The sequence below is a fragment of the Camelina sativa genome, chromosome 1 (genome assembly GCF_000633955.1).
Source record: "Camelina sativa cultivar DH55 chromosome 1, Cs, whole genome shotgun sequence".
Classification (NCBI taxonomy): domain Eukaryota; kingdom Viridiplantae; phylum Streptophyta; class Magnoliopsida; order Brassicales; family Brassicaceae; genus Camelina; species Camelina sativa.
The window spans coordinates 370,446-395,751 of NC_025685.1; the positions used below are offsets into that span (position 1 = coordinate 370,446).

The 25,306-nt window shown below is 35.5% G+C and overlaps 4 protein-coding genes, 1 non-coding gene and 2 pseudogenes across 7 annotated transcripts; 5 read left to right on the forward strand and 2 right to left on the reverse strand.

The window, feature by feature from the left end:
- On the forward strand, positions 1,790-5,466 carry LOC104747755 (NADPH-dependent diflavin oxidoreductase 1). Of its 3 annotated transcripts, XM_010469760.1 has the most exons (12): positions 1,790-2,113; positions 2,278-2,355; positions 2,474-2,578; positions 2,672-2,763; positions 2,865-3,049; positions 3,320-3,399; positions 3,634-3,708; positions 3,795-3,905; positions 3,989-4,120; positions 4,258-4,377; positions 4,472-4,688; positions 4,774-5,466. In XM_010469760.1, the coding sequence occupies exons 1-12, from the start codon at positions 1,967-1,969 to the stop codon at positions 5,304-5,306; spliced, it is 1,875 nt and encodes a 624-aa protein (XP_010468062.1). In that variant the 5' UTR covers positions 1,790-1,966; the 3' UTR covers positions 5,307-5,466. The 3 variants fall into 3 exon arrangements, with proteins under 3 accessions (XP_010468062.1, XP_019099367.1, XP_019099368.1); XM_019243822.1 differs by lacking the exons at positions 1,790-2,113; positions 2,278-2,355 and having other exon boundaries at positions 2,487-2,578; positions 2,672-2,773; positions 4,774-5,306; XM_019243823.1 differs by lacking the exons at positions 1,790-2,113; positions 2,278-2,355; positions 2,672-2,763 and having other exon boundaries at positions 2,487-2,578; positions 4,774-5,306.
- Positions 5,992-8,602, forward strand: LOC104748600 (E3 ubiquitin-protein ligase At3g02290-like). The gene is made up of 5 exons (XM_010470417.2): positions 5,992-6,370; positions 6,881-7,211; positions 7,351-7,792; positions 7,885-7,994; positions 8,346-8,602. Exons 2-5 carry the CDS (start codon positions 7,092-7,094, stop codon positions 8,370-8,372), a joined length of 699 nt encoding a protein of 232 aa, XP_010468719.1. The 5' UTR covers positions 5,992-6,370; positions 6,881-7,091; the 3' UTR covers positions 8,373-8,602.
- On the forward strand, positions 9,551-12,502 carry LOC104749370 (ultraviolet-B receptor UVR8). Its single transcript, XM_010471314.2, has 9 exons — positions 9,551-9,721; positions 9,947-10,218; positions 10,404-10,597; positions 10,678-10,725; positions 10,804-10,876; positions 10,974-11,145; positions 11,392-11,823; positions 11,914-12,105; positions 12,214-12,502. The coding sequence occupies exons 2-9, from the start codon at positions 9,963-9,965 to the stop codon at positions 12,260-12,262; spliced, it is 1,416 nt and encodes a 471-aa protein (XP_010469616.1). The 5' UTR covers positions 9,551-9,721; positions 9,947-9,962; the 3' UTR covers positions 12,263-12,502.
- LOC104750231 (developmental protein SEPALLATA 2-like) lies at positions 12,600-15,525 on the reverse strand. Its single transcript, XM_010472317.2, has 7 exons — positions 14,843-15,525; positions 14,062-14,143; positions 13,880-13,941; positions 13,696-13,795; positions 13,489-13,572; positions 13,223-13,368; positions 12,600-12,986 (listed from the first exon to the last, which is right to left on the reverse strand). Exons 1-7 carry the CDS (start codon positions 15,025-15,027, stop codon positions 12,893-12,895), a joined length of 753 nt encoding a protein of 250 aa, XP_010470619.1. The 5' UTR covers positions 15,028-15,525; the 3' UTR covers positions 12,600-12,892.
- Positions 19,985-20,058, forward strand: TRNAI-AAU. The gene has a single exon. It is a non-coding gene; the product is annotated as a tRNA-Ile (tRNA).
- On the forward strand, positions 20,203-23,877 carry LOC104751100 (annotated as a pseudogene).
- LOC104751961 overlaps positions 23,941-25,306 on the reverse strand; it is a 4,955-nt pseudogene continuing 3,589 nt past the window's right edge.

The following is a 25,306-nucleotide window of genomic DNA, read 5'->3' on the forward strand; positions in this document are numbered from 1 at the left end:
AACACATTATGTGTCTTTACTCTCATCAATCTATCAACTTGGTACAAATTGGTATAACTTGATCTAAGAACACCATGCTCCAATCATGGGCGTGATTGCATAACTCCAATCACTTTAGAGAGGTTCCACTCGAGTTCAAACCTCCAGAGATGTGAATCAATTTTGCCATGTTAATTTGATCTTCATAATCATGAACATGTTGAACAATTATACCAATTTGTATCAGTTGTACAAACTAGTGATGAGTTGAATCTTAAAATCTGGAATCGAAAATTAAACTGAATTTTTTTTAATCCTAATACTTACCTAACCCATAAATCTTAATCTCTCTCGTCCTCATTGTCTCTCTTTAATAGGGAAAGATTCTTATTGTCAAAAAAAAAAAATATAGGGAATGATGTTTTGTTTTAAATGAATTTTAAAACTTTTAAACAACGTGGGGAGAGAGGAGATCAAACCGCATGTGGTCAAACTGTGCCGCCATAAATTCCACATGGCGCCGCATAATAAGTACAATTGCTAGGTGGCGCCGCAAAAACAAACATAGTTATTCCAAGTTTTCAAGTTGTACTACCTTATACATAGTTGTACTTTTAGAGATTTTTGTGTATAGTGAATTATACTTGTATTTAAATTAAATTTTTACAGTTGGACCAAAGGTTTTACTAATTTGTAGTATAACATTCTCCATGTGTTCATGCAAACTTATGTGTTAAAACTTTATTTTTGTGTGTTTTGCAATGCAATTGGGTTAATAATAAGAAAGTCATCTTAAAACTATAAGGTCTTTCTTGGATATAAATGAATTTAGTGAAGACTATCATTTTTTTAATATGTTTTCTAAGTAACTTTTCCATACCAATTTCAGTTTATAAAGTGAATATGAAGATTTTTAACATTGTCCGACAAATTACAGTTAATAAAGTACATGTGTAATTTAAAAAGAAATAGTCGTAGTTGTATTATTAGTTGTACCAAGTTTTACAAACGGAATGAGAGCAAAGAAATACACAGTTGTACCATTACAAAACCAAGTTTTACCCAGTTGCACAAAATCATAGATTACAACTACATTGAAAATTACACTAATCTTGAATTGGCTACCTCCCTCGCTCTGAAAATAGCTATCCAAGTTTTCCCATGGCTTCTGTTTATGCGTTCGGAAGGTTGGTCACTGTTTTTTCCTAAGAAATTAGAATTAAAACTAAATTAGAACATAATAAAATACCAGTTGTACCTATAGGAATATCATTTGTACCAGTTATATCAAAATTTCAGTTATACCATTTTTCACAGTTATACTCAGTTTTCTAATTTTATTATGTTTGCAAACCCAGTGGAATTTCCAACCAAGAACACTAATTTACATACGATCAGCCACTACAGTCCATTCATATGTCTTAATCGAGCCATAATAGATGGTATCAACCCAATATGAATATCCATTAATTATCAAAACAATTTTCAAATCTAAATGAAATCTCTCCAAATACAACCCAAAATCGATTGAATACTCTATGGATATAAAGGGATTTAAGCTAAACGTAGTAGAAAAAAGGATAATTGATTTGTAGATTTGATAGCTTCAGTTTCAATAATTGAAAACTGGATGAGAGAACGAAGAAGAAGCGACGATGGAACCAATTTTTTTTTTTTTTTATAATCAATCCAATTAAAAACTGGTTTAAAGAAATGGTTTCAATCGGTTTGGTAAGGGTAAATTTAGGAATTAGAACTTTTATTAAGAGTATGAGGAGCAGAGGAGACTAATGAAGAGTATTCAGAATTTTTATTAGAGAGTAGAGAGCTCTCCAAATTTTAACCCTCACGAATCCCTTAAACCAGAAAACGTTACACGACAAAACTCTCAAAGATACAGTGATCCGGTTTAAATCATCAGACCGGGATCCGGTTTCGTTGTTTCTCTCAATCTCAATCTCCGGGTGGGTGAGGTGAAGTGGCGGCGATGGCGATGGGAGAAAAGCCGAGGAAGCTGCTTGTGTTGTATGCTTCTCAAACCGGAAACGCTCTTGATGCGGCGGAGCGTATTGGCCGCGAAGCTGAACGCCGTGGATGTCCAGCTTCTATCGTCTCCACCGACGAATTCGACGCGGTATGTGTTTCTGTTTCGAAGATTGTGTTTGCTTCATTTATCTTGCAATTAAATTGCTCACCTTAGAAAGTAGTTGTGGTAGACAACGATGATCAAGCTATTGGATTTCACAAAACTCTCTCTCTAAGATACCAGTGGTGTGACATAAAAGGTGTTTTCTGCAGAGTTACTTACCTCATGAGGAAGCTGTTGTTTTTGTTGTCTCCACTACAGGGCAAGGAGACTCTCCTGATTCCTTTAAGGTTCGTTGTTATTATCCTTGATACGTTCTCCCAACTTGTATTTACTTATACCTGCAAAACGCTTTTAACTATTGTAGCTTATTTTGTTCATTCTTTTTTTTTTTTTCAATCATTCAAGTCATTTTGGAAGTTTCTTCTTATAAGAAATCTGGGAAACGATTGGTTGCAAGGAGTTCGCTTTGCCGTGTTTGGCCTAGGTGATTCTGGTTACCAGAAGTACAACGTAAGTTCTTCTGCCTCTTTACTAGAAGAACAAAAAAAAATAACTAAAAACTAGGCTTTACTAAGTTAGCACAGCTTTACCCTTCTTCTTTAGTTTGTAGCAAAGAAGTTAGATAAAAGATTATCTGGTCTTGGGGCCACAACCATCATTGAAAAAGGTCTAGGAGATGATCAACACCCATCAGGGTATGATACGGTATATTAAGACAAATTAAGAATACTAAGTAGTATAAGTCCACTGTTAGAGTACTAAGTTTTCAGTTTTGGTGTTTTCTTTATTTTTTTAGGTATGAAGGAACTCTTGATCCGTGGATGCTGTCTTTGTGGATTACATTATATCAGATCAACCCAAAATACTTTCCTAAAGGTCCAGATGTGAATATTTCTCAAGATGATGTAGTTGATCAGCCTAAATATAGGGTTTTATATCTTAAGCAAGATAAATTGGAGTCGACATTATTGACAGACTCAGGTATGCCCAAATTTTTTGAGTGGATACTTTGCTTCATCTATGTCAACTTAGTGACTATGTTATGCTACTTAACTGTGAACTGTATACTTGCTAATGGTAATTGCTAGAAATCTACATATTAAAAACATTTTGAATGAATCTGCTGGAAGTAGTCTCACAAATGTTCTGTTTCAACTGGCTCGTGAAATTTTTTTCTCTTGCATCATGAAAAAGGTTAGCTAGCATTTTACCTGTTTTTGGGGATTTATCTTGCATCTTATGTTTTGGCAGACATCATACAAAGAGCTCGTGGAATGTCTCCCGGAAAATTATATAAGGACAAAAGTAAACCAGACTGCTTTCTCAAGATGGTATGCACATCTTGTTTCCCAGCAAAAATTTTACTTTTTTTTTGTCTGTATATGCTAGTCAACCTCACTGGTTATGCTACCAATGCTCTGTTACCTTGAATTTGTTGGAGTTGATGTTGCTTGATGATTAACATGTTTTCTTAACCTATCTGATTTTGGTATGCATTATTATGCTAAGCCTTAGATGATATAAATTATGTTCCCTTAGCTTGCTTTAACATTTCAAACATGTAGACCAGAAGTGAAGTCTTGACTAAAGCTGGAAGCACAAAGGATGTCCGCCACTTTGAGTTCCAATTTGTTTCCTCTGTAAGTCAGTTACGTTTAAGGTCAACTTTCAATCAATTTTGAGGGTGATGTCTTATCATCTTATTTTGATTTCTCCTCTTTTTAAGACTATCGAATATGAAGTCGGCGATGTTGTTGAGCTTCTTCCAAGCCAAAATCCTTCAGCTATAGATGCGTTTATAGAACGCTGCGATTTAGACCCAGAATCATTCATCAAAGTAAGTTAGCTCCGATCGGTTGATACTTGGATATGAAATAATTTGGGATTCAAAATAAATCCTGAGAGTTAATTTGTTTTCAGGTTGGTCCGAGAGAGACAGAGAATAGTGGTGTCAATGAAGAAATGGTTACACAGCTCCCTATCAAGCTTAAGACTTTTGTTGAATTAACAATGGATGTTACATCCGCTTCACCCCGACGATACTTCTTTGAGGTAAGAACCCTTCAATCTTGATGTATTTAAATTCCAAATTTATGGAAGTCATTTTCATCTTACGTAGATGTGACTTTGAGTATATCTATGAAACAAGTATTTGATGCAAACCCTTGCAATGTATCATCTCTGCTTAGGTTATGAGCTTCTATGCAACAGCTGAACATGAGAAGGAGAGACTTCAATACTTTGCTTCAACCGAGGGGAGGGAGGATCTCTACAATTACAATCAGAAGGAAAGTAGAAGCATTCTTGAGGTAAAATAGCACCAGATCTCACAGGTCCATGATTCGTCTTGAACACGCGTTGACTCGTTTAACCAAATGGATCGTATTGCTAATGCCTATGTAGGTGCTAGAGGATTTTCCTTCCGTCCAAATCCCTTTTGAGTGGCTAGTACAGTTAGTCCCACCGCTAAAACCAAGAGCTTTTTCGATATCTTCGTCTCCTTTGGCCCACCCTGATCAAGTACATTTGACCGTCAGCATAGTGTCATGGATCACGCCTTATAAGAGAACTAGAAAAGGTCTATGCTCCTCTTGGCTTGCAAGCCTCACACCTGAACAAGGTTAGAAACTTTGTTTCTTCTTTACCATAACTGGCTCAGTTCTTTCTTTCTGATGTGTTTTCTTTTATTTCCCCGTTGTGGTTAGAGGTACACATACCGGTTTGGTTTCACAAAGGCTCCCTTCCTGCTCCACCACAGTCGCTTCCGCTCATATTAGTGGGACCTGGAACCGGATGTGCACCTTTCCGTGGGTTCATAGCTGAGAGATCCGTACAAGCTCAGTCAAGCCCGGTGGCGCCAGTCATGTTCTTCTTCGGTTGCAGAAACAAAGACACAGACTTTCTGTACCGCGATTTCTGGGAGTCTCACACAAGAGAAGGAGGAATGCTCTCTGAAGAAAAGGGCGGAGGCTTTTACACAGCATTCTCTAGAGACCAACCGAAGAAGGTTTACGTGCAACACAAGATCCGCGAGATGAGCAAGAAAGTTATGGATTTGCTACGCGATGGAGCTGCCGTTTACGTGGCTGGCTCGTCGACGAAAATGCCGTCTGATGTAATGTTGGCTTTAGAGGAGATTGTGTCAGAAGAAGAGACGGGAGGATCAAAGGAGGAGGCTTCACGGCGGCTAAAGGATTTGGAAAAGGCAGGGAAGTACAATGTTGAAGCTTGGTCTTAAATCCAACTTCCTTGCGTTATATGAAGCCAAGAACTTTTGTTATTGTTGTCACATTATTTTTTTTAACTTTATTTTGATAATTCATATACTATTAACAAATTTAACTAAAACTGACGATGATTTGTCTAATGTTAAGTTAACATAGATATTTTTTAATATCTTTGAAAATACTTGCTTTGTGTTGTTATGTTTGTGTTTAAATTTAAAATATAATTATCAATTAAGTAACATACTGCTTGCTTTTGTTTTTTTTTTAGTATGGAAGGGAAGTAAATTTCTTTTACACGCAAAAAGATGATTTTAAAAAGTGTATTGATGAAAAAAGTGAGAGCAATAGCATGCGTGAATAACAAAATGATAAAATTATTCGTTCCTCCCATTAAATCCCCATAAAAGCAGTCAGATTTCTACGGACCGTAAGATTAAAAAGTGATTCAGAATTGTACAAAAAGTATATCAAAAAAAGATTTAGAAATTATCTTCAATTAGAATCTAAACATATTATAAACTAGTATATAATATACGAAAGATGTCCTTTGATTATCATTAATTTATTGAGTAAACAACCTTATTATATATTAATTAATGGAGTTTTTTTTTTCTTTTTGTTAAAAAGGTCAACTTTTTTTTTTGGTTTCATTCTTGAAGCTCCATTGGCATCCAACAAACAAAGCTCTCTCTCTCTCTCTGTCTCTCACCCACCACCTTCACAACAACAAAACAATCATCATTCATCTTCTTCTTCTTCTTCATTGTTTCCTCACTTTTTCCGCAACCTTTCTTCTACTCTCACCGACGAGAAAAAAAAAAAGAAAAAGAAATTTCGTTTTTTTTTGTTGTTCACTTAGTGGGAAATTGCACAATTAATTAAATAAAAATTGAAACTTTAAGGGTTCTCGGGACTCTCTTTCGTCAGTTATTTGTTGTTTCATCTCTCTCTCTCTCTCTCTCTCTCTCTCTCTCTCTCTCTTTCTGATCGTAATAAAGTGAAGAAATCAGTTTAGGTCTTCTTGGCCTCCTCCTTCTCTCTCTCTCTCCTTCCAGCTCAATTCTCGATCAAAAAGGTTTACTCTTTCTTCTTAATTATTGAAAATTACTACTAGGAGTGGGTTGTGATCATTCCGATCCTGATCTCAAATTGTTTTGTTTTCTGTATTGGTCAAATTTTCGCTTGCTTTTTGTAGTTGATGATGGATGATACACTCTGTTTTCTCACTCCTTTGTATTAATCCTAAAATTGGTTTTATCACTTTTCGGTGTCTCTTACTTTATCTCAATTGGGTTTGTCTGTTTCTCTGTTGAAGCAAAGTTTTTTTTATCTTTTTGTATTATTATTATTGTGGATGTTGTCGGAATTTCTTAACCTAATTTAGGGTTTTGGTCAGTTAATGTACTTGCATTCGACTTTACTGAAACCTCAAGTTAGTTGTGTGTGTGTGAGTGTTCAGATCGAAACTCTCAGTTGCTACTAGACACAGTTTCGGTTTTGTTGAGATGAATTTGTATGTAGTTTGAAACCGCTTTATCCCATCAGCCTCTCATCAAAGTTTCAAACCCCTGTTTTATCATTGCAGGTAGGTAAACGTGGAGATCAGAAACAGATTGTTAACTAAAATGTTTTGGGGAGATAGTTAGTTACCTTTAAGCAACGTTGAAAAGGATTTTGAGGGTCTTTTAATTGGATGATTTTAAAACCATTTGGTCTGTTAAAGTTGAGGTCAAGGAATCTATTCAAATTAACATAGAAAGAAAGAAAGAAAGAGAGACGAGATAGAGCAGGACAGGATGGGATGTGTTTCTTCTTGCTTTCGGGTCGAAGACGTTGATGACTACATGAATCCAAATAGCTCTGTGTATAGGAACTGTCCCTGCATTAGATGCCTTGCTCATAATTTCCTTAACCTGGTACGTTTCTTCACATTGCTTATTTCATCAATTGTTGCTTTCTTATGGTTTCAAATCTCAAAAGTTTTCATCTTTCCATGATCACTATTTCGAGTGCTTGTCACAAATATTTATTTCGATCTTTAAATCTTCGTTGCAGTATATCTCGGTCTTCAGAAGAGGGGAAACTCGCTCTCTCCCATCTTCGGTTCAAGCTACTGCATCGATGACTTCCTCTTCTTCGCACGATAACTTTCTGTCTGAAGCATTCCGTTCTACGCCAAGACCTCTGCCTTATGATGCTGATCCTAGATACTTCCGCTCACTCGTGTCAAGACGGGAGAAAGGTTCAAGTCATTCCCATGAGGAAGCTGAACCTTTAAGAAGTGATAGCGATGCTGATTCTGAATCTTTCGGCCTTGGAGGATGCAAATGGGCTAACAACCATAAGTCCACTATCTCTGATAAAGATTCCAAAGAAGAGTACTCTAGTAAATCCAGTCTCAGGATTCTGAAATCAAAGTCAAAGTCAATAATGGCAGAGTCTGAAAACATGTATATACTGTCTGAAGATGAAGATGTCTGTCCAACTTGTCTTGAAGGTGTGGAAACTCTCACTCCTAGTGTGTCTTTTGCAATTTCCTTTTTGTTCCTTATAAAGCATTCATCTTCTTGTTGGTTTTTTTTTTTGCAGAATATACATCAGAAAACCCAAAGATTGTGACAAAATGTTCTCACCATTTCCACCTTGGTTGCATTTATGAGTGGATGGAGAGAAGTGAAAACTGTCCTGTCTGCGGAAAGGTAACCACTTTTGTTTCTAAATTCTCTGAACAAAGTGTGTAGACCATTTGCGTTTTGAAATTGCCCGGTCTAGAGGATTAGAAGCTAATATTTTCCTGGAATTCATAAAATTTTTGTTGTTCTGATTCATTCTGATTAAAAGCAAAGCTCCATATTCAAATTTCATATGTTCTTTCCATGACTTCTACTGGTTTTAGCTGCCTCAGAAAGTTGTTTGATATGTAGAACAAGTGAAGCATATTTGCGTAGAAATGTCCCTATAGAGAGAGTTAATCTGTTTTTGGAATCCATAACAGTTGCGTTGGTCTGATTCATTCAAGCTCCCATATTTGCCAATGTCATTGTATGCAGGTGATGGAATTCAACGAAACACCGTGATCATATCGAACCATTGATCTGTGTCCTGTATCTGAACTGAAACCGGGGAAGATGACAAGGCAGTGCAAGGAATAATTTGTAAATTTGGTTGTTGGTTTGTGAATATTTTCATTTACGATGGTAAATATATGAAGCAGAATGGGAAGAAAATGTTCCTCTGCAACACTTTTAAGTTTCTGAGAAAAATTAAACTCCATTAAACAAGAAGCAATGTCTTTACCTTTACGTGATCGGCTCTGTTGTATTCTCTTACATACATAAATTAATATCCCTTCTTAAAGTGTTCAATCTAAGGAATACACATAACTGATAGAGAGTCTATGAAGTGGGGAAAACTGGAAAAAGAGACAGAGAAAAAAAAAAGAAGAGAGTTAAGTGTAAATATACCATAACTGAAGGACTTCTGGTGTTAATATAAGAAATTTCTCTCCCCGACTCGGTGCCCGAGCTCTTGGGAGCAAATGAACGAACGAGAACGAGCACGACCCTCATTGCTTGTCTCTCTCCCTCTGTTTCTTCTTAGACATTAATTAAACTACGCCCCAAAAGCAACAACAAGTTTCAGAATTTGCGATTCATCCAATTTGTAACATTTGATATTGGAGGTAAGGTTTCAGCATTGGAGGATAAGTAAGGTCATATGAAGATACATTAATCATTATGAAGAGAAGCTGGCTTTGTACTGCTTGATGACAACTACGTGTTAAAAACAACTAAATCATCCTCCAATGCTGGTCAGAGAAAAGTGCTTTGTACTGCTTGATGAAAACCCAACTCTTTATACAAAAAAAGCCTATCCTATAGGTGGGTGGGGTCTTTTTAGGTGGCTCGGTTCTTCGGGTTAGTCTTGTGCCGTTAAGGTACAATGTGATATTACAACAAAGAGATATCACCAAATGGACACACAAAGAGAACACTTTTAAGTTTCTGAGAAAAGTTAAACTCCATCAAACAAGAAGCAATGTTTTTATCTTAAAGTGTTCCTCTGTTGTATTCTCTTACATACATAAATTAATATCCCTTTTAAGTGTTACAATCTGATTCAGAGTCTTATGAAGTGGGGAAAACTGAAAAGAGAAGGAAAAAAAGAAGAAAGAAAAGAGTTTTGGGACTTAAGTGTAAATATACCATAACGTGAAGGACTTCTGGTGTTAATATCAGAAATTTCTCTCCCGACTCGGTCCCCGAGCTCCTGGGAGCAAATGAACGAACGAGAACGACCCTCATTGCTCCTCTCTTCTCCTCTGTTTCTTCTTACACATTAATTCAACATTTCAACTACGCCCCAAACACCAACAACAAGTTTCAGAATTTTCGATTCATCCAATTTGTAACATTTGATATTTAAGGTAAGGTTTCAGATTCTCTCTGGATTGAGTTTTGCATTTGCGTGTGGTGTCATCTTAGTTATTCATGATTTAGCTCTAAGAATGGGTTAGGTATTGAAAAACTTGCCTGATTCGTGATCGCATCTGCTCGTTTCTGTAAAAACAGAGTTTTGATCGTTCTTTGATAAATTTGGGGTCTTTACGAAAGATAACAATTTTTTTCTTTTGGTATGATTCTTCTCAAAGGGGGAGTCTCTCAAAGATGGATATTGGAGAAATCATTGGTGAAGTAGCTCCACCTGTGAGTATCCCAACAAAGAGCGCAATTTACGTTTGGGGTTACAATCAAAGCGGACAAACTGGTAGGAATGGTCAAGAGAAGCTTTTGCGTTTCCCTAAACAGCTTCCTCCTGACCTTTTTGGTTGCCCCGCTGGTGCCAATTCTCGTTGGCTCGATATATCTTGTGGTCGTGAACATACAGCTGCCGTTGCATCTGATGGATCTCTCTTTACTTGGGGTCTGTCTCTCTATCTCTATAAAACTTGAATCTGCTTTATTGTGCTTTCTTTCTTCTTACGATGTGTAAATTTCTTTTCTTTCTGCTTGATAGAAAGCAATCTAAGTAGTTACTAGTCAGTTGCTTGCTTGGATCTTGTGGTTACACATCAGGATGTTTCTTACATTTTTATGCCCTCGTTTCAGGTGCTAATGAATACGGTCAGCTTGGGGATGGAACCGAGGTTGGGAGGAAACATCCAAAGAAGGTGAAGCAGCTACAATCAGAATTTGTGAAATTTGTGTCCTGTGGAGCTTTTTGCACGGCAGCTATAGGAGAACCCCGTGAAAATGACGGTACTCTTTCCACTAGTAGACTCTGGGTTTGGGGACAAAACCAGGTATAGCAGGTTCCATTATTGTGACTGGATTTGCTACTTCATGTGTTTTTCAAAATGATCTCTCAAATTTTTCATGATAGGGATCAAATTTACCACGCTTGTTTTCGGGGGCATTCCCTGCTACAACGGTATGTACTAAAAACCTATATCCATGATAGAAATATATTAGTGTCGACAGTGATTTGGTATATGCACATATTTTATAGGCTATCCGCCAAGTATCATGTGGGACAGCTCATGTTGTGGCCTTATCAGAGGAAGGGCTTCTTCAAGCTTGGGGTAAGAATGCTTTGAGATCTTGTTATGCTTTATATAACTTGTTTGTTTGGTAATTTTTTGTGATTTTGAGGTTTCTGTGTTCCATGGAAATTATAAGGCTATAATGAACAAGGCCAACTTGGTAGAGGAGTCACTTGTGAAGGACTACAAGCACCTCGTGTGATAACTGCTTTTGCGAGGTTCCTTGATGAAGCACCCGAGCTTGTGAAGATTATGCAAGTTTCATGTGGGGAATACCATACTGCTGCTGTAGCTGATACAGGCGAGGTGTAAGTTATCTATTTCCCTTTTCTTGAATACTTTGTGGTTATTCACATGGCATGGAAGCTAATTCTCTCTGCAAGGGCCTGGGGAAAGGAAATCCTTCTGATGGAGATATTGATCTCATCACATCCTAACAGATGGGAATGCTTGAGGAAGCAAATGGATTCCTGACTATGCAAGTCTCCTTCCCTTTCGCTTAATTTATTTTGGTTATCTCATTCAATGTCCACTGCTTATCTCTTTCGTTGCAGTTACACTTGGGGATTAGGAAGCATGGGTCAACTTGGGTATGTTTCTCTTCAATCCGGGGATAAGGAGTTAATACCAAGGAGAGTCGCTGGTCTTGATGGTGTGTCCATGAAAGAAGTTGCTTGTGGTGGTGTACACACTTGTGCTTTATCTTTGGAAGGGGCACTTTATGCTTGGGGTGGTGGCCAAGCAGGACAGCTAGGACTTGGTCCTCAATCTGGTTTCTTGTTTAACGTCTCTAATGGAAGCGAAATGCTTCTACGAAATGTCCCCGTTTTAGTCATCCCAACTGATGTCCGGCTTGTTGCTTGTGGACATTCTCACACTCTCGTTTATATGAGAGAGGGACAGATTTGCGGATGGGGTTATAATAGCTATGGCCAAGCAGCAAATGAGAAATCGTCATATGCTTGGTACCCATCGCCTGTAGACTGGTATACAAAGCAAAGAAATAAAACAGTTTGTGATGCAAACATTGTGGTTTTTTTCAGTTAGATTGACGGGAAGTATGGTTTTGCATTCAGGTGTGTAGGACAAGTGAGGAAGCTAGCAGCAGGAGGTGGTCACTCAGCTGTTTTAACCGATGCATTCTCGTTGAAGGAGTTGTGTGAATTTCAATTAGCAGATAGTGTGAACCTCTCAAATGCTTCAAAGATTCAAGATGTTGCATTCAGAATGGGTTCCGAAGCTTTAGCCCGCCTCTGCGAAAGACTCAGGTTGAAAGTTTTGGAAAATCTTCTCTGTTACCTCGTAAACTTTAAAAATTTGAGGAAATCCAAGTTAAGCTAAGCAAAGCTAAACAATTGTGGCTTGATGTGTTTCAGGGAGCAGTTACTTGACGGAGACTTTACTAATGGGGAAGAAGTATATTAAAAAGCACAAACCCCAAACTCTCGAACAATTTGGTACTGGTGGAAGTTATTACAATTCATTCTGTATCTTTGATATATTGAAATATATGTAGTAAACCAGAAAGTCCATTCTTCAGCAGAACTCTGTACCATTGTACCTTTCAGGACAACTCATCCTGTCCTGTCTCTGTAAGAAGATCCACATGTTGTAATTATATGTTCTCTACACTTTCGAATTAGTCATAAAACCAGTTTGGTGGCATTTTCGAGTGCTGAATCTCAATGTTAACTTGAGAGTTTATTACCCTCTGTCGTAAGCTATGTCGATTGCATTTAACCGTGTCAAGACAAAGACAGGATAAGTAAACAGATGAGACATGGTCATTCTTAGCAGTTCACACATTACAATCCATACATATATAAGCAAAGGTTACAAAAGGCACAAACATCTCCTGACGTCTGAAACAGAAGAGAAATATGGAAGGGTATCACAGCTATAGCCACTTATGTCTACAAATCAAAGTCTTGTTGTGCATACATAAACACAAAATTCATAACTATTCATTCTTATTCATATGCATAAGATCTAAGACCTCACGCCAAGACCCCACCAGTACTTGCTTCAGATCTTTACTGGGAGAAGAAGTATCACTCATAGCATCCAGCCAGGGATGTAGCCGTTTCCTGGTTGGGACTGACCTTGCGTCGTTACAGCCATTTGCTCTGAACACACTGGATGGCCATACCTGTTTTCATCACCACAACAACATAGTTTAGGAATTTACAATAGAAACCCACTTTTCAAGTCTGAAAGTTTGATATTCCCTCCTTCGGACATCAAAGTGCTGAAACGTTAGACTCAACAACATGAGTTTTAACTAAATATATTTGAAACAAAGACAATGTTGGGCTTAACCAGACTGTTGTTAACTGTTTATCATTTAAGTTGATGTCTAAAGACAAGAGAATTTGTTTGGTTTACCCGATTTGCAAAGTGGGATCACATTCAAGAGATTGGTATAGTCCCTGAGAATGAGCCTGATGGTGCCCATAGGCAACATTGTGTTGATCACCGGCTTCCCATGCTCCTCCTATATTGTGATGTCTCACGCCGATCATATCTTCCAGCTAAACAAAACACAAACTTTCTTGAGACCATGTCACAGAAGTAATCCAAAAGAGGCATATGTAGCAGTACTTGAAGATATATAACCGTGAATTGAGTAGAGAGAGAGATGCACCATATACCTTCATTGACAAAGCTCTGTTGGCTTCAAGCAAGATATGCTCTTTACCTAGAAGATCAGATAGCTGGTCAAGCATATACTGCGTCTGAGAAAGAAAAAGAAAAAAGAAGCATTTTCAGATATATATACTCACACATCAAAAACATAGAGAGACCAGTGTTGTGTGTGAATCTTTCAGTATATATACAATATGGAAATATTTAATCACCTTGATACAGCGAACTTGCTTCAGAGAGCCGTCTAGTTGACGCTCAAGCTGCTCTAGCTCCTTTGAATTCAGAGGTCCAAGGTCCTCTCCAAGAAGATTTCTGCAGCAACACGTATACACTTACATCAATATATACATGCTGTTTAGAATTTAAATGAGCATACAATCTAATTTATGTATGTACCTCTGCTGACGCTGCAGACTTTCATATCTACCTTTCAGCTTCAAATACTCTCTGTAGCTGTTCTGAAAGATGCCATAAATGTTGGAAAGCTTAAATATTTTGGAATCTTTGAGAAAATTTTTGATTTGCTTTTGTTATATATCAAACAAAATTAGTCAATCAGGAAGGATAAAAGATTGAACCTCAAGTTCTTTGGCAGGTTTGTTGTTGACTTCAATTGAGCCATAACTGCACTTCTGGTACCTTTCCAGTGTCTTAAGCATGCTGATGAAAGATCAAACCACAAATTAGGAGAAATAGAAGAAACAATTAATTTGATGTCAGGAATTATAAGAATAAAAAACTATTAAATATATACAAAAATTGTAACAAATTAAGAAGATCTTTTGATGAGATACAGATTACAATTCATGTGTGGTGCTTAAATGGCTGCATGAGGTTCAGACTGGTTAATGCATGTAACCACAAATTATTCTACGTTGGATCTTTTTATTTTTCTATAGAAGACTGTGAATCTTTAATTTGCTTTTATAAGTCCTAATCACATATATATCTGTGTAGAGCTAGCCAATGAGTATTAACTTATTCATCATTAATTATATATGACACTTACCTATAGCTCCTAGCTATAAATTTCGAATCTACATATATACAGATTGCAGAATCTACATATATACAGATTGCAATTTGACATAAGAAGAGATCTGATCTCGAAATCCAATTAATATAAACTGAACTATACATATCCTTCTATAATCAAAACCTAAGAGATCAGATTTAGAAACTAATTTTAAAAAATGTTAAAAAGCAATCAAGAACCAAACAAAACCTTGATATATAATTTAACAACAAAATCAAGAAAGATAAATTAAACCCACATCACAATTCACAAGATCACTAAAAAAAGTAAAGATCTATGCACAGATCTAACAAATGCTTATGTATAGAAAGAAAGAGAAGTACTTGGAGGTGCTGCAGAACTCGTAGAGCTTGCCACGGTTGGAGAAAACGATGAGAGAGACCTCAGCATCGCAGAGTACAGAAAGCTCATAAGCTTTTTTCAACAGACCGTTCCTACGCTTAGCAAACGTCACTTGTCTGTTGATTTTGTTCTCTATCCTCTTCAGCTCTACTCTTCCTCTTCCCATCTTTTAACTTAATTTCCCCACCCCAAAAAAAAACAAAATTCTAATTTTCTTCTTTTTTTATAGATGATATATATATATATATGTGTAACCTAATAAGGGTATGCAATGTTTTATCTATATACAGACACACACAAACATGACTTTTTCTGGGGGGAAAAGATCGTATCTTTTGGATAAGTAAGTAAACCCTAGTTTTTTTTTTTTTCAAGAACAAGAAAAGAAGATCAGGAATATGTATAGAGGATCGGAAAATAAAAAAAGAGGAAACTTTAGCTTTCTCTGGTTTGGTTTTTGATTTGATATATTAGGGCTCTTGTTTATTTTCTTTAGATCTTTTCTTTTTTTTATAAGGGTTGTTGTGTGTGTGATGAGGTTGTGAATCTGAAGAAAAGTTTTTGTGAATCTATAAAAAAGCTATAAAGATAAGAAAAAATTGTGAGGGTGAGAGATCATTAGGGTTTGGTGTGTTCCATTCACACTATCTCTCTCTCTCTCTTTTTCTCTACTTCTTTACTCTTTCTCTCACCTCCGTATATTACAAAACAAAGTAAAAAAAAAAACACATTCTCAAACCCTCTCTCCCATTGCGCGTGTCACACAGACGTCATTGTGTTTGCAAAAGAGTTGCGTATAGCCGTATATATACTAAATAAGAAAGTAGTATGAAGTTTTGGGGGAAAAAAGTTTTTCTGATTACATATTTCATGTCTACGTATATCTAGATAAGTAGATACAATGTTTCGACTCTTTTAGGTATACACATACATTCCCCAACTTCATCAAACAAAAATTGAAACATCGATCTCATATTATAATTTTCTACTAATTAACTTTGTTTTATTTTCACTAAAATGTGGTTGAATCAAAATAGAATGATACCGTCTACAACCTTCACAACTAATAATATCCTGTAGTGAATATTTTCTCTGTTTTATTCCATACTAATAAATAAAGTAATAAACTTAAAAGTATAATAGTAGTGTATATATAAAGCTTTTTATAAAGTCAGAAAACTCATTCATTACGAGCGTTAGTATAGTTCCATCCAATAAGGCTCGAATTTTTTATAAAATTGTCAACAAAAAACTGCTTCTTCATTTTTTTGTTTTCTATCAATCGTGTGATATGTACTTAAATGTCTATAAGTTTGCAATCTGAATGGCTACTTTTTTGAATGTAGTACAATGTCTCCAAGCTAGTGATGTGGGGTAATATCTCAAGCAAAGCGCGTGAGTGAGAGAGAGATTGGGGAACACAGTTGGGTTGGGTGAGAGTATCTAAAAAAGAAACGAAAGCAGCTATCATCATTTTCTACTTCACAGGCCGCAGAAAAGCTTCTCCTACCTTAAAATGGATAATATGTACGTGTCGCCTTTCTATTTGCTTGCCTTTCTGTCTTTTGTACAACGTACGTTGAAGTTTTGTTCTTATTTTTTATGTTTGAGAAAATTTAACCCTCTTATTAATTAATTTAGCTGGATATGTCCGTGAATCCGTGTGATTTTGTCTACTACATGTATATTGAAGAGAACAACATGCATATATATGGGAGATACACACCACATGGACATGCATACATAGTTTTACTTAAGTTGGGGTTCGTTTGTTGATTATTCTTTATGTTACTTAGAATATATATTTAATTTTGTTCTCCAATATATTATTATATGGGCCATTGCTTGCAAGAGTTTTAAGTGTTGTAGGTGAAACCAAGAAAGGTAATATATACGTTTTTTTTTTTGGGGTCAAATTAAGGTAATATCTGATTCATAAGTTAAAATTAGAATTTATTCTCGTTTAATTTTTAATTACTGTTGAACAAAAAACAAAATTTAATTACGTACTAAAATTTCATAGTTCGATGAAATTGTTTTGGACTATAATAAAATTTAATGAACCATGAAACTATGAGAGTGTGGTTTTTTTCTAATAGCGCATGACGATTTATTATTACACATGTATATATGCAATTGTAAACACTTGATAAATTAAGTAATCATGCATTTGTCTACTAGTATTATATATATTGGTACTGGTAGTAGCTAGATTTAAGAAATCTTAATTTTTTTCCTTTGGACAACGAATCTACCAGCAAAGATCTTTTATCTTCAGCTCAGGTGACGTAGGAAAACGTCCGTACACCTCTTGTTTTTTACAGACAGCAAAAAGACGTTACAAAGTAACTAAGTAAGTAACTGGGAAAATCTAGGGTGAAATAACGCAACAAGTTGACGGACACGTGTCGAAGTATGATTGATAAGTAAGTAAGCTTAGACTTTTGTGGCCCGAAGAGAGAGAAAGAGAGTCACCTTTTCTAACAGTGTCTTGTCCCTCTGTATACAAAGTATTTTTTTTACACCCTTCTGATTTGTTTGGTATATATTATTTTACCCGTAGTAATTATTACTACTATTCTATTCTTGTTAATTACAAATTTTGGATTAATAGTTCTTCCTTATCTAAATCTTGGGCGAGAAGATCGACACCAAAGTCTGTAGTCTCATCTAGGGATGGATTTAAACACTTCTCCAAGTATAGATTATTTATGATTTGTTTGATGAGCCCAGAAAGCGCTACACACGAATGCAAAGAGCAAATTAATGACTATTTGGGAAAATTTCAATAGAAGAAAACATGACATCTATCACGTTCACATGGTTTTGATATCTCCAATGTAGAAGAAACATGTTGCCACTGTACATAGTATGCCTTATAAGCAGAGAAACCTTATACCTAACATATTTATTTCGTAAACTTATTTGAACATTATCTATTGAAATTCATTCAAGCAAGTAATTATATAGCACTCTGTCTAGTTTTTTTGTTTTGTTTTATGCGACCACCACTTAAAAAGGAATGAAATCAACATCTGTGTTGATGAGTTTTATGACAATGGAAAGAGATGGAATTTGACATAGTTAGTTAATTTTTTATTTTACTTGTATACGTAACAACATCTAACAAGCTTAATTTAAATTCAAAAAGCAGAAATTAACATTTGTAAAGGGCTCATTAAGCTCAATTGGTAAGGGCGTCGTGCTAATAACAATCAGGTTATTGATTCATCTAACTAACTTCCAAATTTAAGAATCGAATTAATCATTTACTTAAACTAACTTATAAAATATACTCTTAATAAATGCTTTTGTATTAATACCTTTAATATTGATTAGAATGACTAAGGAATATGCTTAATATTCACCTTTAATTTTTTGATTCTCTTTATTGTTTTCATAAAATTGTTTAAAATATTTATAAACTTAAATAGGAATTTCGTTTCAACTAATTCTAAATTTGATCCATATCATAAAATAATGGAATATTCCAATTATATTATATATATATATATGTTGTATATTACAAACAATAGTATATATTCATATCTTTCATTAACTTAATACTAATATAGTTTAGAATTGTTATATGATTCATTGCTTGTAAAATAAAATTATGTCATAAATTACTAAACTTTAAGGGAAGATTATGCTTTAGAAAAAATAATTATTTAGTTGATATGGTATTTATATATATTAAACAAAATATATATTTTTTTAAATTACAAAATCTCAAAATTATTCTTTGCGATATTAGAGATATCTATAATAGTATTTTTGCAGTAGTTTTTGCTCAAAAATATTTTTTGGAAAGTTGTACTTTTAATGCATTGACTTTAATATTAATTACAAAAATTTTCAAAGTTAATTATAGATAAGATTTTAATACGTTATGTCACTCGTATATTTTTGTTTTCTTTTATCAGCATCCCGATGTCCGACGATTCTCTCTCACAGGTATGGTTCCCCACTACTTGGATCAGAGTTGCTCCTGTGTCGGTTAGGATTCGTATATGTGCTAGCTACAAGGTAGTTGGAGAATAAGTCCATTTGTTTGAGAGATTATTAAATTAAATAAAACATTAAGTGGAAATAACTAACTATGCTAATGAATATTTACAAAATTTAAAGTGGTTTTTCAATTTTAGTTTATTGTTTTTAGGTTCTAAATTTTAGTTTATTCTTGTTAAAAACTGAAAAAAAAAAAGAATTCAAATTTTGTTTAAAAACTAAAACTACTCAATTTTGCTCTATCTTTGAAAATTGACAAAAAAATTTGTTTATCAAAATCTGGATTTTCTATTTTTTTTTCTTTTAAGGAAAACTAGTTTGTTCATTTAAAATTTAAAATTGAAAATAGCTTTACAATCTAGAGCCTTTTAAATTTTAAATTGTTTTTTTTCTTTCATACGGTTTGATTTATGACCCATCTAATGATGAGATTTTATCTGCTGAGTATGGTCACTTTTTACTTGCTTTTGAGGCGGTGATAATTGGTGGTATCCCATGTTGGGAATGACGGGACTCGAGTGGATATTCAGTGGACAGACGTTTTTATATCCGTCGTAAACGCATTTTGGTCATAGAATTCATCGAGATGGAGGTATGTATCTTTAAAATAAGTATTTCCTTCATCATTTTCTTTTAGAGGTTATGGAATCTGAATATTAATTTTTTAATATGTGTATTTTTTCATATATATCAAACAAAATATATAATCTTTTTTGTCAAGAAACTACAAAATCTCGTAACTATTCTTTGCGATATTAGAGATATGTTAGGTAAGAATGCAATCATTTTATAACTTGTTAAAGAATATATTATTTTTAAAGAACTCTTATTTATATGAGCTTAATCTGAATAATTCTCTGACAAAGTATCTAAATTTAATAATTCCATATTTTTCGTTTTCATGTTTGACCATAATATTTTTTTGAACAAAAAAAAAGTTTGACCATAATATATACGCTTAATAAAGCTCTTAAATCTGGACAAGTTTATGGTACATGTAACAACGATTAAGCAGAAATAACGGAAAACATACGCAAAACATGCTCAAATCAATAAGCCATAAGAAAATCATAAGATATAAATAACAAGAAAATCGGAAATTATAAGCAAATGGCCCATTAGCTCAGTTGGTTAGAGCGTCGTGCTAATCACGCAAAGGTCGCAGGTTCGAAACCTGCATGGGCCATTATTTTGTAATTTTTATATACCGGTCCTTCCCTTTTTCTTTTGGTCTAAAACAAAATACCTGACTTTTGATTTATGTATATACATTCATACCCGCTATCTTCTATTTTGATCAGTTATGTCCAAATTTAATCAGATAGTAATTAGAAATCAGATATAAGGAAAACAAAAGAAAATAAGGCAAATACAGTTGTAAGTTTCAACTTTGAAGTTTAGGCTCCTCCTTGTTGGTACAGTATTTTGGCTCCTCCTTGTTGGTAAAGTATTTTGGCTCCTCCAACTCCAATCAAAATCTCATCTTTGTCTCTGAAGACGAAGCGCATAGAATTTTTTATTTATTTATTTCAATACGTATTTGTGATTTGTCGTTGAGTTTACATAATCCGATATTGTGAATAGAGAGACTTAAAGAAGATTGAGCAATGGAAACGGATCTGAATGATTATACTGTTATCAAGGAAGGAGAAGCTGAGATTCTTATGCACAAGAAGAATCAAGTCTTCTTCAATAAAGCTCAGTTTTTTTTTTTTTTTAATCTCTCTTCTTTTATGAACTTTTGTTGTTTCTTAAGTTAAGCTGAGATATATTATCTGAATTGGTGCTTCTGTTCCATTGTATTGGCTGCTTTGATCTGTTTTTAAATGTTTTAGCTTTGGTTAGACACACTGAACACTGATTCAAATTCAATTAGCTGATGATGCCTTGCTCTGGAACTAGAATTGGTTTACCTTTTTCTTAATCTAGCAATCTCCCAGAACTGTCAGTTACTGTTCTAAAGTTTGGATTTTTATGTCCGTGAGAGGAAACCCAAAGTACCACAAATTTTGGTGGAATTTGATTGTTAGTCAGTTTTATTGTAAGTGTAGTTAATTCATGGTTTTGCAATGATGTATGCCTGTTTAAGAGTGAACCTGAACTCTTTGCTTTATTTGTCTATATTGAATGATTAGGTGAACAATAGAGATATGTCTATTGCTGTCCTAAGGGAATTTATATCGAAACGCAAGCAAGAGCATGAGGGTAAGCCATCTAAAAGAACTAGACCAGCTTCCAAAGTGAACGGCAAGGATTCTTCTGATGCTTCCAAGGAAGATACTCCTAGTGAGAACGGTGTGAATAATGGTGAACACAAAGTAGCATCTGATGATGGACCACCAAGCTCTGCATCAAAAGATCCTGCCAAGATAACAGAAGGATTTGCACCTAGAGAACCCAAGCCACCAAAAGTGCTTGAGGTCCTCCTATATTCTTTTACTCACCATCTTGCTTCATAGCTTGGTGCCTTGTTGTGATCTTTGCACTTAAATAACATTGCATACTTCAATCTTCAGGCTTTGTCAGCTTCTGGGTTACGGGCTCTAAGATATGCACGTGAGATAGAAGGAATTGGTCAGGTTGTGGCGTTGGACAATGACCTAGGTAAATTTTTACTTCATCCTTTATAGATATATTTTTCCTGTTAGTTCTCCTATATCAATACCTAATGTTGTTCCTTTTTCCTTTTAATAGCATCAGTCGAAGCTTGCCAGAGAAACATAAAGTTCAATGGCTCGGTGGCTATTTCAAAGGTGGAATCACATCATACAGATGCTCGTGTCCACATGATTACCCACCCTAAAGAATTTGATGTGGTAAGCATTATTATTGTGTTCATTTGCATATTGCTAGGAGTTGCTTCTGTTAAAGTTTTGGTTAATAATGTTGTCAGGTTGATCTTGATCCATATGGATCACCTTCTATTTTCCTTGACTCTGCTATACAATCGGTCACGGATGGTGGATTGCTAATGTGTACAGCAACTGACATGGCAGTTTTATGTGGTGGTAACGGTGAAGTTTGCTATTCCAAGTTAGTATTTTATCCGTTCACACCTTTCTTTTAAACAAGCAACGATGATGCCTTTTTCGCTGAACTGATCCTTAAATCCTTAATATATCAGATATGGTTCTTACCCATTGAGAGGAAAGTATTGTCATGATGCGGATCCTTCTTGCCAGCATCGAGGTCTGTTTATCTTAGCCAAATCCAGTTTTTACCAAATAATCATTTTTCTGTCATTTTACTGCCAATTCTCTCAGGTTTAGATTGTTTTCTTATGTTTCTTTTTTACCTTTTGGTTATGATTGAATGTAGAGCCATGCAAACCGCTACAAGCGGTATATTGTTCCGGTGCTATCTGTGCAAATGGATTTCTATGTTCGTGTTTTTGTCCGCGTTTACACGTGAGTTTTCCTTGTCTTATCAAAACACATTACATCTCAGTTACACAGATTTTACAAAATACTTTTGTTTTGTTTTTGATTCACTGAAACCTCAAAGCTTAATGAATACTTAATGAAAATCATCAGCTCGGCCAGTGCAATGAAGAAGACTCCATTGAAGCTTTCTTATGTCTATCAATGCATTGGCTGTGATTCATATCATCTTCAACCAGTCGGAAGATCTCTCCCTAAGGTATATATATGCTACAAAATTTCACACATTCTCTATTTTTTTGCAATACATCTCCCAAAGATGATAGAAACTTGGAATATAGCCAATGATTCTTGTTATGGTTCTATGTGTGACAATAGTGTATGTCATAGTTCCCACTTTTTTTGTGATACTCTTAAACTATCTGAGGTCACTAGTTCCAAAGTCGTTGAATTTATATCCTGAGACCGTATTTTACTGAATCATATTTTTTTGCTTTGGTAGAACAACAGTGTGAGGTATCTACCAGCAATTGGTCCGGTTGTGCAGCAGGAATGCAGCCACTGTGGGAAGAAGTATAACATGGGTGGACCAATATGGTCTGCTCCAATGCATGATCCAGAATGGGTGACTTCGATTTTAAGCAGTGTGAATTCCATGAAAGACAGATATCCTGCTTATGACAGGATCTCTGCTGTAATTACTACAGTCTCCGAGGTAAGTTGCTAGATGTTCAGTTTTGTGTGTTCAGTTTTCTGAAGAACCGGTTAAAATTTTGATTTTTTTGTTATGTTTCAGGAATTGCTAGATGTTCCTCTGTTTTTGAGTCTGCATAATCTTTGTGCGACTCTAAAATGCATTTCACCATCAGCTGCTATGTTTCGATCAGCGGTTATTAATGCTAATTACCGAATCTCGGGGACTCATGTGAATCCGCTCGGCATGAAAACTGATGCTCCTATGGAGATTATCTGGGACATTATGCGCTGCTGGGTAAAACTAAGTTGATGATTTTCATATTGTGACCTTGTATCATTTTACCTAATAATGTTTTTGATGGTTTTTCTTGGTTGGTGCCTGTTTTGTTGTAGGTAAAGAATCATCCTATAAAGGCACAATCGCCTGAACAGCCCGGAAGTATAATTTTGTCCAAAGAACCATCACATCAGGTTGATTTTTCGCGTCACATTGGTTCGTTGAGCAAGGCGCAGGCGAAGAAAATAGCTCGTTTTCTTCCGAATCCAGAGAAGCATTGGGGTCCAAAGCTTAGGGCTGGTCGCCAAATCACGAACAAACATGTTTCGCTGATTGGTCATGAAGCCGTAAATGGTCATCTCAATCAACACCATGAAGAACTTAAAGAAGTAGATGAAGAAGCAGAGCAAGAAGATAACCTCAAAGACAAGGTTGATCTGAAACGCCAGAAGACAACAGCAGAGGATATTTCTTCAGCATCATAAGACAAATCACTATATGTTTACACAAGAGATCACGTTTTGTCTACAGATGATTTGCCTCTTCATGATGAACTATGTTATGTCTGGTGTTTTCTGTTTAACCATTTTTGATAACACTGACCGTTGTGACCCATTTTTGATAATACTGAGCGTTTTCTGTTGTGATCTTATTAGTTCTTTTCTCAGATATAGTTTACCCTTGTAGTGATTTTAATTTATTTTTGGATTAAAAATAAAAAATAAAAGTAATTTATTGAAACCTCTTATAAATGTCAATATCATAGTTATTTGGAACATAATTACACAACTCTTTACATTGAACACATGTTACACATCAATGGTAGAAAAAATTACTCAAGTAAATACACCCACATCATTTACCTGAGTAAACACATTTACTAGTAGCACCATTGGTTCTGTTCTTCTCTTTCAACCTCAGGTTCCAAAGAAGAATCACCAAACGGTTTCATTTCACTATAAACCAAACCAAGCTCGTCATAGATCTCTTCCCATCTAGGATGAGCCTTATCTCCAACGAGAAACACATGAAGCTCATCTTTGAGCTCAACCCAACTGCAACCAGGCTCCTTCTTAAGCTTAAAGCCTCTCATACTTCTTCTCAAATCTGAAACCTTTTCCCACATTCCTGCATCTGCGTATACATTTGATAAAGAGTATAAGCTGAAGAGTCTTGTGGATCCAATCTCAACAGAGCAGCAGTTGCTTCTTCTGCAATCTCTACATTGTTTCTATGTATCGTGCAGACTCCTAACAAGGTTCTCCATATAACATCGTCTGCTTCGAATGGCATCTCTCGAATAAGCTCTAATGCTCTCCTGACTTTTCCGGATTTTCCTAAGATATCTACCATGTTCGAGTAATGAGGTAGCTGAGGATCCAAACCATAATCTCTCTTCATCATGTAGAAGTACTCTAGTCCTTTGTCAATTAGACCCATATGAGCACAAGCTCGGAGTATCGATATGAAAGTTACGTGATTCGGTTTTATGTTTTCTACTATCATTCTCTCAAACAGTTGTATTGCTTCCTCTCCTTTCCCATGATGTGCATACCCGCAAATCATGGCGTTCCAGGTCACGAAATCTCTTCTCCGTGCCTTCTCAAACATCAATCTTGAATCATGAAGATCTCCACATTTCGAGTACATGTCAACGAGGGTGCTGCAGATATACACATCAGATTGCAATTCTTTCTTGATGACCTGAGCATGAATCTGTTTACCTAATCCAGAGGAAGCAAGATTCGCACAGGTATCAAGAACCGTTGCATAAGTAAATTTGTCAGGAGTTAAACCCATCTCCATCATCCGGGTAAAAAGCATCTGAGCATCCTCACTTTGTTCCTTCCATACATATCCGGAAATGATTGAATTCCATGAAACACACATTTCCTGCAGTCTCTTATTGTGTATATTTTCAAGCTCTTCCGAGACATCGCCTCCTAAAAACAATCGACTATGTATCTTCTCTGCCTCTTCTATCATTCCACACTTTGAATACATATCGATCAGAGAGCATCCAACAGAGGAATTAGAAGTCATTCCTGATTTGACAATGCTGGAATGAATCTCCATACCGT

Bases quoted from the DNA above. Each gene is read 5' to 3' on its own strand.
- LOC104747755 (XM_010469760.1), top strand. From the start codon at position 1,967: ATGGCGATGGGAGAAAAGCCGAGGAAGCTGCTTGTGTTGTATGCTTCT. The intron at 2,114-2,277 runs GTATGTGTTTCT...TGTTTTCTGCAG, and splicing joins CCACCGACGAATTCGACGCG to AGTTACTTACCTCATGAGGA. The intron at 3,709-3,794 runs GTAAGTCAGTTA...CCTCTTTTTAAG, and splicing joins AGTTCCAATTTGTTTCCTCT to ACTATCGAATATGAAGTCGG.
- LOC104748600 (XM_010470417.2), top strand. From the start codon at position 7,092: ATGGGATGTGTTTCTTCTTGCTTTCGGGTCGAAGACGTTGATGACTAC. The intron at 7,793-7,884 runs GTGTGGAAACTC...TTTTTTTTGCAG, and splicing joins CTGTCCAACTTGTCTTGAAG to AATATACATCAGAAAACCCA. The intron at 7,995-8,345 runs GTAACCACTTTT...CATTGTATGCAG, and splicing joins ACTGTCCTGTCTGCGGAAAG to GTGATGGAATTCAACGAAAC.
- LOC104749370 (XM_010471314.2), top strand. From the start codon at position 9,963: ATGGATATTGGAGAAATCATTGGTGAAGTAGCTCCACCTGTGAGTATC. The intron at 10,598-10,677 runs GTATAGCAGGTT...TTTTCATGATAG, and splicing joins GGGTTTGGGGACAAAACCAG to GGATCAAATTTACCACGCTT. The intron at 10,877-10,973 runs GTAAGAATGCTT...GGAAATTATAAG, and splicing joins AGGGCTTCTTCAAGCTTGGG to GCTATAATGAACAAGGCCAA.
- LOC104750231 (XM_010472317.2), bottom strand. From the start codon at position 15,027: ATGGGAAGAGGAAGAGTAGAGCTGAAGAGGATAGAGAACAAAATCAAC. The intron at 13,942-14,061 runs GTTCAATCTTTT...GGCATCTTTCAG, and splicing joins AACCTGCCAAAGAACTTGAG to AACAGCTACAGAGAGTATTT. The intron at 13,369-13,488 runs GTATATGGTGCA...TGTTTTGTTTAG, and splicing joins ACAGAGCTTTGTCAATGAAG to CTGGAAGATATGATCGGCGT.